The sequence below is a fragment of the Nuphar pumila genome, chromosome 13 (assembly GCF_984573655.1).
Source record: "Nuphar pumila chromosome 13, dmNupPumi1.hap1.1, whole genome shotgun sequence".
NCBI classification, from domain to species: domain Eukaryota; kingdom Viridiplantae; phylum Streptophyta; class Magnoliopsida; order Nymphaeales; family Nymphaeaceae; genus Nuphar; species Nuphar pumila.
The window spans coordinates 4,622,771-4,642,176 of NC_143261.1; the positions used below are offsets into that span (position 1 = coordinate 4,622,771).

Here is a 19,406-nt window from a genome sequence, read left to right on the forward strand (position 1 = left end):
ACCCCCACCCGTCCAACAAAGTGAGGGAACTCTTGCCTATTTGACACCACACCCGGGCGCCGGTGTGACGCGTCGCTTCCGGGCAATGACCTAGCAACCCTTGCCCATTTATCACTGCCTCCGGGCCTATAGAGTACAGTGCGTCGCTCAGTAGGGAACGCCCCAACGAAATTCTCATATTGTTTGTTTGTTGTTGTTGTTGTAAGGCTAACAGGATCAGACATCAAACTACGACTCTAGGCACACCTCAACAAAATGGTGTGATTGAAAGATACAATAGGACCCCTCTTGACATGGTTAGATGCATGTTATCTAACGCTTCATTACCCAATGTATTTTAAAGAGAAGCGATACATACAGCAACATATGTTTTAAATAAGGTTCCTTGTAAGGCTATTGTCTTTATACCTTATGAATTATTGACCGGAAGAAAACCTAACATAAGGCACCTTCGTAGATGGGGTTCAGTAGCTTATATAAAGATTATAGAACGATCAAGAGATAAACTCGATACAAGATCTATAAGGTGTATTTTTATTGGATATCCCAAAGGATCAAAAGGTTATAGATTTTACCATCCAAATAAAGGTTTAATCGAAAGTAGAGATGTATTCTTGGAATATCAAAACATGGAACCAATTATTCTTGAAATAAATGGAGATGATCCTATTGATTTATATTATGACTCTGATGACTCACAAGAACGTTTAAGTAATGATAAACCAACTGTTAGTTCTTCGTCGTCTTCTCATCAGACTCAGATTGACCATAAGAGATCTAGAGCTCCCCTGTCATGCTTGGATGACTATTATGTCTACTTATCGGAGGAATTGTGTTATGCCTTTGACCTTGATGACATGGAAGATAACATGTCATATAATGAGGCAATAAAATCACATGAGTCAACAGACTGGGTAAAAGCCATGGATGAGGAAATTGAGTCCATTGAGAAAAACCAAGTCTGGGAATTGACTAATTTACCTGAGAAAAGAAAAGTCATTGGATGTAAATAGATTTTAAAGAAAAAATTCAAATTCGATGAAAGTATTCACATGTTGGTAGCTAAAGATTTTTCTCTGAAAGAAGGGTTAGACTATGTTGATACATATTTACCTGTTGCAAAATTTGTCTCAATAAAGATAATTCTCACTATTGTAGCTCATTACGATCTAGATCTAAAACCGTATTTCTAAATGGTGAGCTTAAGGAAACCATTTTCATGGAACAACTTGAAGGTTATATTATTAAAGGCCAAGAAGATAAAGCATATAGGTTGAAAAAATCTCTATACCATGCCAGTGGTACTTAAAGTTTCATAAGGCAATTACTTCATTGAAATTTGTGGCAAATAAATTTGACCAGTGTGTTTATGTCTTGAAAAGTGGGAGCAAATTTGCTATCCTCTCACTACATGTGGATGACATTCTTTTGACTGAAAACGATAATGATATGATTGTCAAAACCAAGTCATGGTCGAGATGAAAGACATGGGAGAGGCATCCTATGTTCTTGAAATTAAAATCACCCGAGATAGAAATTCTAAACTTTTAAGCTTGAGTCAAGAAAGGTATATAAACCATATACTCAAGAAATTCATAATGAGTGATTACAAGTTTGTTAGAACGTTTGTGGTAAAAGGTGTCAAATTGTGCAAGAATGATAGTCCTAGTGATGGACAAAAAACTATGAATATTCCTTATGCACAAGTTGTTGGAAGCTTGATGTATGTTATGCTATGCACAAGGCCTGATATCAACTTTGTTGTTGGCCTCGTTAGTCGCTATCAAAGTAATCCTAGTTGGCCTCACTAGCAAGCAGTGAAAAAAATATTTCGATATTTAAAAGAGACTATAAACTTGAAATTATGTTTTCAAGATGATTTAGAATTGACTGAATATTTTGATGTTGACTTTGCAGGCAGCAAAGATGATAGTAAATCCACTTCTGGATATGCTTTTCTCCTCAGAGGAGGAGCAATTTTCTAGTCATGTAAGAAACAAGGTTGCGTAGCTCAGCATAATCAGAAAGCAAAATATATTGCATATAATGCTGTTGCCACATTTATTGTTTGGAAAAGCCGCTTCATTAATGATTTGAAGCAGGATATAACCAACGGGCCTGTTCAAATTTATTATGATAACCAAGCTGCCATCTCTCTTATGAAGAGTGGAGCGGACAATTCTAAAAGTAAACATATAATGGTAAAATATCATTATATTCATAACATGATTGAAAGAAATGAAATCAAAGTCAGTTACTTACCTACATCTGATATGATTGTTAATCCCTTAACAAAGGGCATATCGGAGAAAATGTTATTGAAACATATATCCTATACGGGATTAAGATATGTCTAATAAGACATATGGCTGGATGAGTAACAAAAAATTAACTCATTCCAGGAACATTGATGAAAGTAAAACACTCCAATAGTAGGAGGCAAAATCCTGCATCATGATTATATTCACATGGCCAAGTGGGAGGTGTTGGTCATACATGACCGTGAATGGGCCATGTCCACGCATGGGTTCATGCGTTGAGGAGAGAGGTGGGCCCACTCTCCCTCCAACGCATGTACCGCCCAGTAGTGGGGCTTATCCAAATGAGGCACATTCAAATGTTCTTTATTTGGATAGACATGGTGAGAGTCGATTACCGATTTTCTCGCATTAGAGAGAAGATTGGTAGATCTCCTTTTCCTGGGTAATGACTACCCAGGGGTACGACAGATAACAACTCTCCTTTGTTAAAGGAGAGGTTCTCACTCCAGCTAAGGCATCCCACAAACACAAGTGAGATATCCCCCTTGAAGAAGGCCTCTTACGAATCATACCCTTTTTGCTCCTCAAGTCTTCATCTGCGCACAACAGGTTCGTAGATCCCTTCAGATTCGTCGTCGATTCGTCCTTTTGATCGTTCCCCACACTTTGGCGATAAGTTTGTTCCACATAACTCTTTTGAGACTTTGAATGTATGCAATCGATCCTAAGTTCCCTTGTATTTGTATTAAACATTCTTCAAATGGTTTTAGAATCTTTGTGAAGTTTTGCTCAAACGTCTTGAAGCCTTGACACGCTCTCTCTATTGTCTGGTGCATGAGATTCATATGCTCCTTTTCAAGGGCTTTGATGTCTGTCATCTTTCGAAATTTGTGCCATTATAGAGCTCGATCAATCTGACCTTGTTCTACTAGCAGTTGATGCAAATCGAATGCCCAATTCTCAAAACTACGCTAGTAATTAGACTACGAAACTAGAAATTCAATAAATCAAAGGGAAACGACAGTAACAATAAAGAGAGAATAGGAGGGAATAGGAAAAAGAGAAAGAGAGGTTTCTGAAAATCACATCAAAACTACCTACAAAAGAACCTACAATGAGCATTTATAGGGAAAACAAAACCCTAATTCTAAATTGGATCCAAGATGGATCCATTATATTAAAAAAATGTCCAAATCAAAATTAAAACTCAAATAGAAAGACTAAACTAAAAACAAGATCCAAATGGATCCCTTGGATGCTCCAAGGGGGGTTGGCGTAGTGGGGTGGGGCCTTGGCTGCTTGACGGGCAGTCAAGGTTCGATTCTCCTGGGTGTCGCCCCTTGCTCAAGCCAACGTGTAGCATAGGCCCCGGGGGCAGGGGTCCTAGCCTCAGAGTTTTACGTTGTCGGCCCGACAATCGTAAGTATGGCAGGTTAAGCCAACACGACCAGATCTTCGTGTCGGGTGCAGCTTCTTCGGGTTATAAATTCAAAAAAAAAAATGGATCCCTTGACCCATATTGCCTCATTGCTCCTCTCCTACATCAAAATGCCTCTGAAATGCAATACATTTGACCAACACTACATTTCAAATACTGATTTTCCAGTAAGCTTGATATGAGAATTGGAACATTTCCTAGAGCCAGAGCTTCCAAAGGAGGAGAAACGGTGAAGCGGAAGAAGAAGAACGGGTCAAGAACAAAAGTAATAGACCATGCCACATCATACAGAACAGAACATAAGAAGAGCAAGAGAAGAACAAAAAAAAGTAACAACTTACTCCATATCAATATAGAGTAAAATTCATTCAAAAAATTTATACATAATTTTCTTATAGTAAGTTTTAGGGTTTTTTCCATATCTATCCCTACCTAAACTGCAACCCATAACAAATCTCCCAAAACCTCCTCATCTAATGATCTTTATACGACCTCTTCAAATCTTGCATAAAGTTGTGTTCCTAATGTGTGCTTACATATTGTCTGGTTCTAACATGGAAAACACTAAGTTTATAGCATCAACAACTGGTTCTATATTCCATGGGTTCACTTTAACGCCTCCACTTAAAAGATGGAGAGCATCCAATGAATCTGAGACAATGATTATGATAAGGATAATGCTCATACGATTACATCTCCTAATGATAACGGTTTCTCATAAACCAAATGCACCAAACAGGTTTTGGATAACTTAAATAAAGTTCGAAAAGATAAATCAAATGAAGTTACAAGACGTCGGATTTGATCAGGAGTATCGTGAGCCAACCATGTATCCAATATTACCGTTTTTGATAGAATTATCAAAAACGATAATTGTTATCATTTGTTAGTTGTTTTGTTATCATATCTAACTGTGTAAGTCGATATTCTAGAACTGTGTATTCTAAACATTGTTATGTTTATAAATAGAATACTCGATCCTCTCGGTGGACAAGAGAGTGAAAATCGAGTTTATCATCTTGTTCCTTATTCTTTCATGGTATCAGAGCTATCAAGCTCAAACGAGTATTCAATGGCTTCCTCGTCATCTCTTCCCTCTCCTATGACCCAGTGGAATGCTATCGCCAACCTTGTCTCGATAAAATTAAATCGAGACAACTACTTGTTGTGGAGATTTCAGCTTGAATCGGTCATGATCAGCCAGGATCTCCTTAAGTTTGTCGACGGTACTTCTGTTAAAATGTAAACTGCAATATATATATATATATATATATTTAATATTATTATATTTTCTTTTATTATTTTCTTTTTCTATTTTTTTATTTTCTTTTTTTAGCATCTAGTTCAATAGAAACTAGATATTTTGATCCAGTCAAGTTCTTGGAACTTGACTGTGCAAGTAGCTGTTGGACTGTAGTCCAACAGCTATAATAAATGTTGTTGGACTATAGTCCAACAGCTATAATAATAAATGTTGTTGGACTGTAGTCCAACAGCTATATTAAGAGACGTTGGAATCCAACGTCTCTTTTTGGAGAGCTCAAAACGAGCTCTCCTCTCTCTCCCATTTTTTTGTATATATAGGGGTGAACCCCTTCAATGTAAATAACCATGCTTCTTAAGCATTTTGTTCATGAATAAAGTATTATTTATTTTTCAAGTGTTCTTCCCTTTATACCCTTTCAAGGGTCATGCTTGTAGTGTCTCCAATAGACACTTGTTTGTGAGTTATTTGTGCATTTGTTGAAGACCACCATTTTATTACATGGTATCAGAGCTACGAAATCCTTAGATCTTGAAGTGCTTCTGCCTCGATTTTCCTGCCACATTTACAAAAGGTGTTTCATCACCTTGTTCTTGGCTCAAGAAGATTTGTTTGAAGAAAGGCGAACTTGTGCTACAAAAAAAAATGGTTTTGTATCCTCTCTTATTCCTTTGTCTACTCTTTTTCTTTTCTTTTTATTTTTCTCTCTCTCCTCCTATTTATTCCTCTCTTACCCTTGTAAAAGATGGATGACAATGATAAGATCACTATCATTCCTATGAAGCTAAATGATACTAACTATGTAATGTGGGCTTCGATTATGAAGCACCACATTTGGGGAAAAGGTTTATGGGGTATAGTGGATGGTTCCGATTTGGAACCTAAACTATCTCTTACCAAGAAAGAGGGTGATAAAGAGGTTCCTCTAACGGAAGAAGAGAAGAGTAAGGCGTTAGCCACTTATGAAAAGAAATGGAAAGAATGGAGGATAGGGCATGCAAAAATTATGTCATGGCTCATCAATAGCATAGACATTAAAAAATGCTCTAGTCTAGCTAAGTTTGAACATGCCGATAAGGCTTGGGAATACCTCAAAAACATGTATTCCCTTAAAGATATTGCACATGTATGCAATTTACAAGATAAAGTTCGGACAATGACTCAAAAAGATAAAACTATTCGAGAATATTATAATGAGTTGTCCGAACTTTGGGAAGAGTTGGCTCTTCTTGAGCCCAAATGGCATTGTGCCGAAGACATCGAGCTTCGCCAAAAGCAACTCGATATGGAACATTTCTATCAATTTGTGAATGGTCTAAGGCCGGAGTTTGAATCCACCAAATCGGCCCTTTTACATCGTGGAAAAATTCCTTCTATTGTTGATACTATAGAAGAGCTCACTATGGAGGAAAATAGACTTAGAAAAAGTACTCCAAAAGTTGATGATGATTCCGTTTTAGCTGTATCTAGACCGGGGAATCATACTCGTACTTACAAGCCGCCTCATTTTGGAAGGCAAAACGATGACTTTGATAAAAGAAAAGTTATTTGTCATCATTGTCATGAACCGGGGCACTATAGGCCTCAATGTCCAAAGTTAAAAAGAAGAGAAGAAAAAAGAGTTGCATCTGTTGAATCTGAGTCAAAAGATCAAGATGCACCTGTGTTTATGGCTCAATTGATGGAAATCCTTCAACCTTTTCTCAAAGGGGTATCCTCCTCAATCGAAGCCTCAACTGGAGCGGCAGTTGCATCTTTCTCCGGTTCAGGTAACTTTCCTTGGCTTTTAGATTCTGGTGCTTCTTTTCATATGACCCCAAATGTTAATAGTCTATCCGAATGTCTTAAAAATAACTCAAGTGTGTCAAAGGTTTTTACAGCCGATGGCACATCTCTCGAAGTAAAAGGAATAGGATGTTTTGAAAATCTTCAAAAATCCAAAAGATTTTTTATCCCAGAAGTTAGATATATCCCTAAACTTAATTTGAATCTCTTATCTGTCTCGCAAATATCTGATTATGGATGTAATATCTCCTTCTCTTCTCATGGTTGTTGGGTACAGGATCGCTAGTCAGGGAAGCTGATTGGGGAAGGCCATAGAGAAGGAGGACTTTATTACATGGACTTTTTGGAATTACCCAAGAATGCATTTTGTTATAATATTCAGAAATTAGAATTGGATTTATGGCACAAAAGGCTTGGCCATCCTCATATGTCTAAAATTCAATATTTTCCAAGTTTGGAAAAATTTTGTAATTCTGAAAATTTTTCTTGTAAAGACTGCATTCTTGGCAAAATGAAAAGGTTACCATTTCTTAGTAGAACTTTTGTTTCCTCACGACCACTTGAGTTAATACATTCGGATGTTTGGGGCCCCGCACCAGTTATTTCCAAAGGTGGTTATACATATTATGTCATTTTTGTTGATGACTTTTCTAAACATACTTGGATTTATTTTCTTAAACATAAATCTGATGTCTTTGCTAACTTCCAAATATTTCATAAAATGGTTAAAAATAAGTTTCAAAATGATATTTCTGTTTTTCACACTGATTCAGGGGGAGAATTTATGTCCAACGAATTCAAAGACTATCTCAATTTACATGGTATTACACATCAAAGATCATGTCCACACACTCCACAACAGAATGGCCTAGCCGAACGCAAACATCGGCACATTATGGAAACTACTAGGACATTGCTAATTGCAAATCAAGTTCCAAAAAGTTTTTGGGCTGAAGCGGTCCTAACTGCCACCTACCTCATTAATAGGATGCCATCTTCCTCATTAAATAATACAACTCCAATAGAAAAGCTTGTTAATTTAACTCCAGATTATTCTAGATTAAGAGTCTTTGGATGCAAATGTTTTGTTTTCACCAACAGAAATGATAAACTCTCTCCTCGTGCAATCCCATGTGCCTTTTTAGGATATGCTGATAATCAAAAAGGCTACAGGTGTTTCGATTTTCAAAATGATAAATTATATGTGTCAAGAAATGTATCTTTTTTGGAAAAAGAAAGCTTCTTTGAATTTGAAAAATCCAAGGATGTCACTGAATACTCGTTTTTAATTGATCCAACTTCAAAATCCAATGAATGTGATGTTGGATGTGACCTTGACAATGATCAAAGTCCTATTGTTGTTGAAAATGATGATAATGAAGAGCAAATCCATAGGGATGTTAGTCTACAATATTCAAGACGTAGAGAGCAAAATCTTTCATGTGCATTACAAAAATACTCTGAAGTCTCACCTAGAAGAACGTCTAGAATCTCTAAACCTCCAGAAAAATTTGTGTCTTATGAATCTTTTTCACCCACGTATAGGGCCGCCATTACATTAATACAATCATATGTTGAACCAGCATCATATTCTCAAGCAAAAAATCATATAGAATGGATAGAAGCCATGAAAATAGAATTGAATGCACTAGAAAAGGCCAATACTTGGACGATACAAGATATTCCTCCGGGTAAGAAACCTATAGGTTGTAGGTGGGTATACAAAGTCAAAACCAAAAGTGATGGGACCCTGGAAAGATATAAGGCCCGTTTAGTAGCAAAAGGATATGCCCAAGGGTATGGCATCGATTATGAAGAAACATTTGCTCATGTGGCCCGTATGACCACTGTTAGAACTTTAATAGCCTTGGCCTCCATTAGAACATGGCCTATCTTTCAATTAGATGTCAAAAATGCTTTCCTGAATGGGAATCTCGTTGAAGAAGTATACATGGAAGCCCCACCTGGTATTAGAATCCCTAAGGGTAAAGCTCTTCGTCTAGAAAAAGCTCTTTATGGTGTTAAACAGGCTCCAAAAGCCTGGTATGACCGATTTAGTCATGTTATGCTTGATATTGGTTTTCAACCTTGTTTAACTGACACTGCTTTGTTTGTTAAGAAATCTGATGCAGGCATCATTATTCTTCTTCTCTATGTGGACGATATGATCATCACCGGAGGCGACAAACAGGGAGTTGCAAATATCAAATCTCTTCTTAAAACTCACTTTGAAATGACTGACTTAGGTTTATTAAGATATTTTTTAGGCATTGAAGTTGCTTATTCCCCTCGGGGGTATTTGATATCTCAATCTAAATTTGCTCTTGATATCGTTTTCAGGTCTGGAATTACAGATGATAAGAAAGTAGACACTCCAGAAGTTGTCAATGTTAAAATGAAAATTGATGATGGAGAACTTCTTGATGATCTTACTCCTTATAGACAACTTGTTGGAGCTCTTTCTTATCTTTCCATTACTAGGCCAGATATAACTCATGCGGTTCATACAGTCAGTCAGTTTCAGCATGCTCCCACCTCCGTGCACATGGGAGCGATTTTGCGTATTATTAGATACTTAAAATCCTCTCTTTCACGAGGACTCTTCTTGTCTGCTTCATCTTCATTAAATTTAATTGCATATACTGATGCTGACTGGGGAGGTGATCCCAATAATAGACACTCAACTACTGGTTTTTGTGTGTTCCTAGGTGAAACCTTAATTTCGTGGAGGTGCAAGAAGCAGCAGAAAGTCTCTCTTTCCTCCACCGAAGCTGAATACAGAGCCATGGCAACCACCACTATGGAGGTTGTTTGGCTCAGACGATTGCTAGCGGATATGGGAGCTAAAGCAACGCAAGCTTCAAAGATGTGCTGTGACAACAAAAGTGCGATCTACATTGCAAGCAACCGGACATTCCATGAGCGCACTAAACACATTGAGATGGACTGTCACTATGTCAGAGAGGAATACTTACATGGAACCATTGATCTGCCATATGTTACATCAGAATATCAATTAGCAGACTTCTTCACCAAGCCTCTCGCTGCTCCCAGATTTCACTTCCTCTTAGACAAACTTTCACTCATTGTACCGTAAGTTTGAAGGGGAGTGTTAAAATGTAAACTGCAATATATATATATATATATTATTTAATATTATTATATTTTCTTTTATTATTTTCTTTTTCTATTTTTTTATTTTCTTTTTTTAGCATCTAGTTCAATAGAAACTAGATATTTTGATCCAGTCAAGTTCCTGTTGGAACTTGACTGTGCAAGTAGCTGTTGGACTGTAGTCCAACAGCTATAATAAATGATGTTGGACTATAGTCCAACAGCTATAATAATAAATGTTGTTGGACTGTAGTCCAACAGCTATATTAAGAGACGTTGGAATCCAACGTCTCTTTTTGGAGAGCTCAAAATGAGCTCTCCTCTCTCTCTCATTTTTTTGTATATATAGGGGTGAACCCCTTCAATGTAAATAACCATGCTTCTTAAGCATTTTGTTCATGAATAAAGTATTATTTATTTTTCAAGTGTTCTTCCCTTTATACCCTTTCAAGGGTCATGCTTGTAGTGTCTCCAATAGACACTTGTTTGTGAGTTATTTGTGCATTTGTTGAAGACCACCATTTTATTACAACTTCACCTCAACCGAATCTCTTCATTGTCGTGACAGATGGAGGTAAAATAGAGAATCTGAATTATCCTATTTGGGTTCGTTTTGACCAGCCGGATCTCAGTTGGATCAAAGCTATTGTTTCTAAAATGGTCCTCGGTCAAATCATGAGAATAAAAACAGTCTGTGAAGCCTGGCTTGTCCTGGAAAAAGCATATGGATCTCAATCTCATTTGAGACTCATGATTCTGAAGAAAGTCTTAACTTTCATTAAGAAATAAAGTTTGGATATGTTGTCATATCTAGACTGCATAAAGTTTCTAGCCAATTTTCTTGTTGCCGCCAATCACCCTGTAGAAGATGAAGAACTAGTTCAAATAACCTTGAATGGTCTTCCTCTCGAGAATGAAAATTTTGTAACCACCACCAATCCAGCCCTGTATACCTTTACAGATCTATATGATCTGCTTCTTAATCAGGAAAAGTGTGTGCTTCTGATTCATGCCAAGCCTCTTGAAACGCCAGAACCCCAGCAAACTGCCTTCAGGAGTCGTAGCCGCGGTTTTTATCGAGGTTGTGGAAGGGGCCAAGGAAGAAATTTCTCTCCAAAATTGTCTAATAGCAACCCAGTTGCCCAAACTCAAGGTGGTCGTGGGACAGTCACCTGTCAATATTGTGGAAAACGCGGGCATATTGCCAAAACTTGTTGGGATATCCCTAAAGCCTTCTCTGTCATGTCTCTTCAGCAATCCACTGATGACTATTGGTACCGTGACATTGGTGCTACGAATCATCTAACTATGGATGACTAACAATTTTTCAATAAATCAAAGTATCATGGGGGTGAGCAAATCATGGTTGGCAATAGTAAGATGCTTCCTATCTCCCACACCGGTAATCTCATTCTGAAATCTCATGGATCTTCCTTTGATTTAAAAAATGTTCTTTACGTTCCTGATATCACAAATAACCTTTTATCTGTGAGTCAATTTACTGCAGATAATTATTGTATTTTTGAATTCACTCACTTTGAATTTCTTGTCAAGGACGGTCAAACAGGCAAGATTCGTCTCAAGGGACCGAAATCTAGTGCGGGACTCTATCCAATCAAATCTGATGATCATATTCAAGTGACGGCATATGCAGGCAAAGTGGCATCTTTTGATATTCGGCACCAACCTCTCGCACATGCAAATAAGAAGATTGTTTCTTACTTAAACTCTAGTCATGCTATCTTTGTTAATAAAAACAACAAAATAAAAGTGTGAGAGAGTTATCTTATTGGAAAAGCTCAAAAACTTTCTTTTGGTCACTCATTTTCTTCTAGGACATCACCACTTGAACTTCTCCATGCCAATGTCTGGGGACCTGTTCTAGTCTCTTCCCGCGAAGGATTTCATTTTTATCTCGTCATAGTGGATGAATTTTTTCATTTTTCATGGATTTTTCTCTTGCATGCTAAGTCTCAAGTGTTTGAGTGTTTTAAGTCTTTCAAGCATGTCACTGAAAAGCAACTTCAACTCCCCATCTGTACCTTTCAAACTGATAATGGAGGCGAACTTACCAGTCGTGATTTTGCAAATTTTCTATGAGACCATGGCATACTCTATCAGTTTTTGTGCACGCATACCCCGGAAAAGAACGGGCTCATTGAGCGCAAACATCAGCATGTCATTGAAACCAGACTCAACATGTTACATACTTTCTCTCTGTTCTATTCCTTTTGAGTTAATGCTTTTCGCACAGTCGTTTACACTATTAACTGTCTTTCAACCTTAGTGCTAAATCGTAAGACCCCGTAGAAGCTTCTTTTTCACAAATCGACCAACTATCACCATCTCCGTGTCTTTGGTGCTCGTTGCTATCCGTTTTTAACCCCTTATCATACTTCTAAATTTCAGCCCAAAATTACTCCCTGTATTTTTCTTGGCTATGCCTCTCGCTATAAGGGCTATCTTTGCTTTGATCCCTCTCAAAACCGCACCTATATCCCTCGTCATGTTTACTTTAATGAAGCTGTCTTTGGGGCCGCCTCTCCCTCTGCTCGTCCTTCCTCACCTAATCTTTCTAAATGGGGTCTTTCTCAGTTCGTCGTCCTACCTCCTCCTGATCCTCCTCAGTCGCTTCTTCCTGTTCTGATGGTCCCCCCTGACATCTCTGTCTCTACTGATTTGACTGCCCTTTCCTTCCCTGTGATTCAAATTTCTGTTGCTGACCCACCTGCCTCTTCTTCGACATTGCCCACTTCTTCTCCTCTTCTTGATTCTCTTATTAGTCGCCCGTCTGACCATACCCACCCCATGATCACTCGCTCTATGACCAACTCTCTTAAACCCCGTGCATTCGCCACTACCCGCTATCTACTCTCCCTTGCCTGTTTTAGCTCTGTCTTACTCACACCCAAACCTATTTTTCTTAAACAGGCTAATCTTGACCCCAAGTGGCGCACGACCATGCAGGATGAGTTTAATGCGCTCCAACTTAATCATACTTGGCACCTCATTCCTCCACGACCTCATTATAATGTCATTGGCTCCAAATGGGTTTTTCAGATTAAATGACATGTTGATGGCTCATTAGCTCGCTATAAGGCTCGTCTCGTTGCTAAAGGATTTCATCAAGAGAAAGGCATCAATTTTTTCAAGACTTTTAATCCAGTTGTGAAACCCACAACCATCCGCATTGTTCTTGCTCTTGCGGTTTCGTCAGATTGGTCGATTCATCAATTGGATTTTAATAATACTTTATTAAACGGTCTACTTTCTAAAGATCTTTATATGGCACAGCCTCCTGGTTTTGAAGACTCTTCTTACCCTCAGCATATATGTAAGTTGGACCGGGCCTTGTACGGCCTCAAGCAGGCTCCGCGTGCCTGGTACCAGCGTCTCAACTCTTATCTTCAATTATGCAGTTTTCGTATCTCGCTTTCTGATGCTTCGTTATTTATTTTTCAAGATCGATGTTTGGTTATTTATGTACTGGTTTATGTTGATGATACCATCATCACTGGCAGCTCCACCGCTGCCATTAGGCAGTTTATTCAGCGCCTCAGTCTTGCCTTTTCCATTAAAGATCTCGGACGCTTAAATTATTTTTTGGGTATTGAAGTTCATTATGCCATCTCAGGTCTTTTTCTGTCAATGCACATATGCTCTTACACTACTTCGTCGTGCCTCTATGGTCGATGCAAAGTCGATTTCTACGCCTTTGAGCTCCACAACCCGATTATATAAGGATGATGCCCCTATCTTTCATGACTACTTTATATCAAAGCATCATGGGCGGTCTACAATATCTCACCATCACACGACCCGACCTTGCCTTTGCAGTCAACAAGGTTTGTCAGTTCATGCATCAGCCCACGGTTACCCACTGGTTTGTTGTCAAATGCATCATCTGTTATCTTAAGGATATCATTCAACATGGTTTGTTCTTCGCACGGTCTTCCTCTCTTTAGCTCAACGCCCTATCTGATGTTGACCGGGCAGGCAGCCCTGATGATCGGAAGTCTACTAGTGGTTTTGTTGTTTTCTGGGCTCTAATTTGGTTTATTGATCTTCTCGAAAGCAACAGACCGTAGCTCGATCCAACGTTGAAGCCGAATACAAGTCTCTTGCATGTGCTGTGTCGGATCTTCTTTGGCTCAAGTCCCTTCTAACTGAATTTGGCTTCATTCCTCCTTCGCCACCTACTCTTTGGTGTGATGATATTCGGGATTCATATCTCGTTGTGAATCCGTTTTTTCATGCTCAGACCAAACATGTGGAAATCGATTTCCATTTTGTTCAGGATCATGTGCAAAAGGTCATCTCCAAGTTGAGTTTATCACCTCGTCTGACTAGCTGGCTGACGGTCTCACTAAGGCTCTTCCATTTTTCAGGTTTGTTTTCATTCGTGACAAGCTCAACGTGGTCGACCCCATGTTTAGCTCGCAGGAGCATGATAAGGATAATGCTCATACGGTTACATCTCCTAATGATAACGGTTTCTCATAAACGAAATGAGCCAAACAGGTTTTAGATAACTCAAATGAAGTTACAAGAAGTCAGATTCGATCAGGAGTATCGTGAGCCAACCGTGTATCCAATATTATCGTTTTTGATAGAATTATCAAAAACGATAATTGTTATCATTTGTTAGTTGTTTTGTTAGCATATCTAACTGCGCAAGTCGATATTCTAGAACTTTGTATTCTAAACATTGTAAACACTGTTATGCTTATAAATAGAATACTCGATCCCCTCGGTAGGCAAGAGAGTGAAAATTCAGTTTATCATCTTGTTCCTTATTCTTTCAGATTATGGCATTTTTGGGTGTTCCAAATGTTAAGATATATATATATATAGATGTTGTAAACCTAAATACCCAGCAAGGGTATTTCGGTCTTTTATTGTAATAGGCGTCAGCCCATTAGGGGCTGACAATCTTTTACTTTTATTTTTATTTTGTTTTTTTTTTTGTTTTTCGGTTTTTGTGTTTTGGGGGCAGCTCCAATATAGCTATGGAGCTGCTCCCAACGGTCATAAATATGACTGTTGGGAGCAGCCCAACAGCGGGGCTGCTCCCTAGTGATCCATTTGTATTATAAATAGGCCCTTTGTGGCCTTGTATTTTCAACTCATTTTTTAGTGACTCTATGCAATAACAAATTTGTTACTCTTATATGGGTGGTTTGAGGATTCAATCAAGTATTCTACTTGATTGAAAGTGTGTTCTTGCATGTTTATTGGATTCAATCCATTTCATTACACCAAATCCCACTCCCTACAGGCTGCACTCAAGATGGTGCCCATCTCTTATAGTTGTGACAACACATTTAGCAATCATGCAATAAGCAAATCATTCATATACAGGAACTGACCTATCAATTAGCATAATGTCTGTGTATTCTAAAGACTCAAATTCTTCATTAATTCATTTATAGCTGGACAAGATTTGAGTTTGCAACTCTTCTACATCTCTCCCTTCCCCTCTTGCAGGATTGACAATTTGAACCGAAACAATCTTGTTTCTCTATCTTGGGTGTTGTCTGAGGAGCTATTACAAGGCTGAAACCATTGTCACCAATCTCAGAGATATTTTGAAAATATTGCGAGAAATACCGATATTTTAAGCTAGCCGATATTAAAGGTAATATCTTGCGATATTTTTTAAAATATCATGATATTATCGCGATATCGTAATATTTTTTTAAAAGCTCTTTTTTTATTTTAAGTTTGTATTTCCTATTTTTTCATTTCCTTTATATTTTAAACCTTTAAAACATGTTTCTTTATATTTTTGGAAGAAAAATAATGCAAACCTTATTATTTTCTTAGCTTTCTTGTTATTTATATTTTTTTAATTCTTAAACTCACAAGATTTATCAACTTTTGAAAATCTCTCCGAGAAATTACCTTTAACGATAAAGGTGACTATGGGCCTATGGCTGAAACTTTGATATTTATCCCAAAGGAAAGGAGGTGATTTTATCATCTAGAGCACATAAAGAACCTGGCATTGAAAGGGTCCAAGAGAAGGCAAGATTAAGGTTAGGGGAGATGAAATTGCATGTACCTAGTTTTTAAATAAAATAAGTTTATTTTTATAATAGCATAACTATGGTAAGCTGCTAACCCTGGTTAAACTAACAGCACTTAACAGAAGAATGGATTTGTCTAGAGGGAGAAAAAGCTAGGGATGAACTTGGGATTCAATATCAGGGATGCTTTTGAGATTAGCCTATAAGGTAGGGATGATTTTGGGAAAAAAACCTAAATTTTATTTTCATTTTTTATAAGATAGGAAAACACAAATGTAAGCCAAAAGTTTGAAATTTGAAAATAAAATTAACTGAGGAAAGAGGATGAGTTCAGAAAATGAGAAAATACAAAGAGAAAAAGTAAAATGATGGACCTGTTATTAGAAAAAAAGAAATAAAATATTTATTCTTAGTTTTCCTTTATCTTCTCTGTTTGTTGAAATACTTTTCCCATTTTCCTAACTTTTTGTCATATATAAAGAAAAGGTTTAACATGGATATAATTCAATTCTTGAGAATCAGAATATTCCAATCTTTTGTGGGTCCTACTTGGATGATCGGCAAATAAAGCCAGCTTCACAATACACCAATTATGGAATCCATAATTCTGAAATTCAGCTTTGACTATTGGTTAGAAGCTCGCAGATAATAATGTTTGGACAAGGGCAGTTCGTCAGTTTTCATAGAATGTTTTAAATTTCCAATGTCAGTTGCTCACAATTCCCCAGTTTTGTGATTCTTTGGTCAAACAGTTTGCAGTGACCACTTGGGTACAGAACCATGTGAGATCAATCAGAAGAATATTTGTTTGTCTATATACATCACAAGGATCCAGATAAAATTTCAGATTCCAGATCTCCGTGGGAAGGCATTGCAAATCAGCAGAATCTCAATGCTTCCATTTGTATTACCGCATATCCAACCTCAACACTCACACAATTGGGTACAAACAGGTAACCATCCCCAAATCCAAATGTGATGTAAGACATGACATAATCCAAACCCTATAACTTCGACCACTAATTCAATGATCTATTATATTCAGCAATCATCTGGGGAAATAAAACAAAAATAAAAAATAAACAATAAACAATCTACACTGGAAAAGATCTGTTTGCTGTAACCTATGTCACCTGGGTAGGGGTGCGGGTGTGGGTACAGAGGGTAAGACACAACAATTCCAAAAAATGTGGGTACGGAGACACAACTATATATATATATATATATATATATATATATATATATATATATATATATATTAAATATCACATAAATACAAAAAAAGTCAAAATAAACTGAATATAACCTATATATATAGGTTATATCTAAAATATATATTATATATTGAAAATATAAAGTTATAAACTGAAAATATAATTATAAATTATAAATTGAATACAAACGTGTATGTACAGAGGGTAAAATGGTGTGTCCAGGTGTTGACACGGGTACAGAGGGCAAAATGGAGTGCCCATGTGACATTAGGCCGTAGCTATTTCCTCGTCAATAGAAAGTAAAGATCAATATTGGTTATTTCCTTTCCACATTGAACGCTACAATGTTCTATATAATGTACCAGGCACCAAACAGTGCATGACATACTGTAGAAAGAATGTGCAGCATATGAATGAAGAACCAATTCCATGTACACAATAAGATACAAAATTTTAAACAATTAAACCTAATGAAGGAATATTGGGGGGGGGGGGGGGGGACTAAAATGCCAACAAGAAAGTGGTTTTGCAATATTCTGCAACTTACCTGACTTGTTGTAGTGCCCACAGCTAGTAATGTAATGGCCATCCACTGCAGATTTGATAACTTCCTCCTCAAGAACATGCTGAAACAGTAGCAATTTAGTTCAATCATCTTTTACAACATAGAAGATGAAATTATACACCAAAATTTAACGTGTACATAGAATTACAATTGAACCCCAGAATCTAAATTCACTTCATACAAAACAAGTGTGGTACCTGAACAATATCCCAGTTGTGACAATCTTCAGGTTACCCATTATCTGATAAGTTGATGTATCCACATAAATCAGGGTAGCAAACTGTACATTATTGTGGATCAAGTATATGATAGAAGGAATGGGGAACAACCGCAAACTCCTCCAGTCGGTAGTCATCTTTGGAGGAGTCGATGATCGGCACTCTCTCCATAGCAGAAAACATGATGCCACAAGCTGTTTTAACATCATATCAATACAAAAATTTACTGGGATAAAGCGTCAATAAAATTCAGAAGAGTAGCAAAGCACTTAAATATTATGCACTGCAATGTGACCTAAACTTAACCAGTTGAATGTGCTGCTGTGTTGAGGACATAGTAGTCCAAAGAAATTGACCATACTTTTTTCGACTTTCGTAATGTGAGTTATACCAATACTATGAGGCCATTTTTGTCTTTCCTAATTTTGTACTTACTGCACATCTTTAATAAAAAGGAATCCATCTCTTACCTACTCCTCTCTACATTTCTCTCATCTTTATTTTGTATTGCTCTAACCAAGGTTGTTCGTATCATGTCGTATCATATGATACGTGTCGTTACTTTTGGGGTTTACGATACGATACACACTCGTATCGTGATACGAATTGTACCCGCATCAGGCATATCATACGATACAGCCCTGTATCGTACAATACGGGTGTGGCGCACTTAAAAAATACATGAAACTCAATTTTTTTTTTATTTTTTTTTTTGGGGGGGGGGGGGGTAGAAGGCCTCTCGAGGGCCGAGTTCTCTATACGCTTAGAGGTTGTTAGAAGAGAGCTCATGCACCTTAGGTTTCGTGAGATCGATTTGGGGGCCGATTCATGCGCAAGAGAGAGGGTTTTGCAATTTTCTAAAGTAAGAGTGCATTTCTATCATTTTTTCACTCAAGAAAGTGGGTTAAGGTAAAAAATCCATATTCTTTGTTTCTTATTGAGTGTTTTTTAGAGAAGATGATATTAGAGGATCCGACATGGCAATAAGGCACTCAAGTAATGAGTGAAAACCAATTAAAAATCAAATGCAACTATCGTCAAATTTTGTTTCGGGTGATATCTCTCGGTTGAAGCATCGTTTAGCCAGGACACATCATAATGTGCAAGCATGCATGTCAAGAAAATTGTCAGATGCCGTGAAATGACAATATCAGCAATTACTTGACGATCTGAGAAAAAAAAGACAAGAAAGAAAGATGAATAAGGCAAAAATAAGGTATGTGGAGCCCTGAGAGGATGCCTATTACAAAGATGAGCTTTCTACTTTTGATCGTACTGCTCATAACATAGGATCAAAAGTAGAAAGTTCTAAAGTAAAGGGAAAAGGTGTGGTTGGTGCCAGTAGTAGTGTGTCGGCTGCCACCGTAGGCACAAAAAGAAGAGAAGAAAGAAGAGGAGGGAGTTCTTCTAGAGGAGGGCCAAGAGGTAGAGCTAAAAGCTCGGTTAGATGTTTTTTTCCTCCTAGGACTGCCCAGAGTTACCAGAAGCTTCTTAGATAGGTGGGAAGCTCGCTTCCCG

General features: G+C 37.5%; 1 protein-coding gene across 1 annotated transcript in view; it reads right to left on the reverse strand.

Moving 5' to 3' along the window:
* The window catches only part of LOC149817582 (CMP-sialic acid transporter 1-like), a 48,712-nt gene that overhangs the window by 14,982 nt on the left and 14,324 nt on the right, over positions 1-19,406 (reverse strand). The window contains exons 3-4 of the mRNA XM_089984311.1: positions 17,868-18,082; positions 17,653-17,731 (exon numbers count right to left, since the gene is read on the reverse strand). Of these exons, the coding sequence (XP_089840437.1) occupies positions 17,653-17,731; positions 17,868-18,082 (294 nt within the window). The remainder of the gene's footprint in view (positions 1-17,652; positions 17,732-17,867; positions 18,083-19,406) is intronic.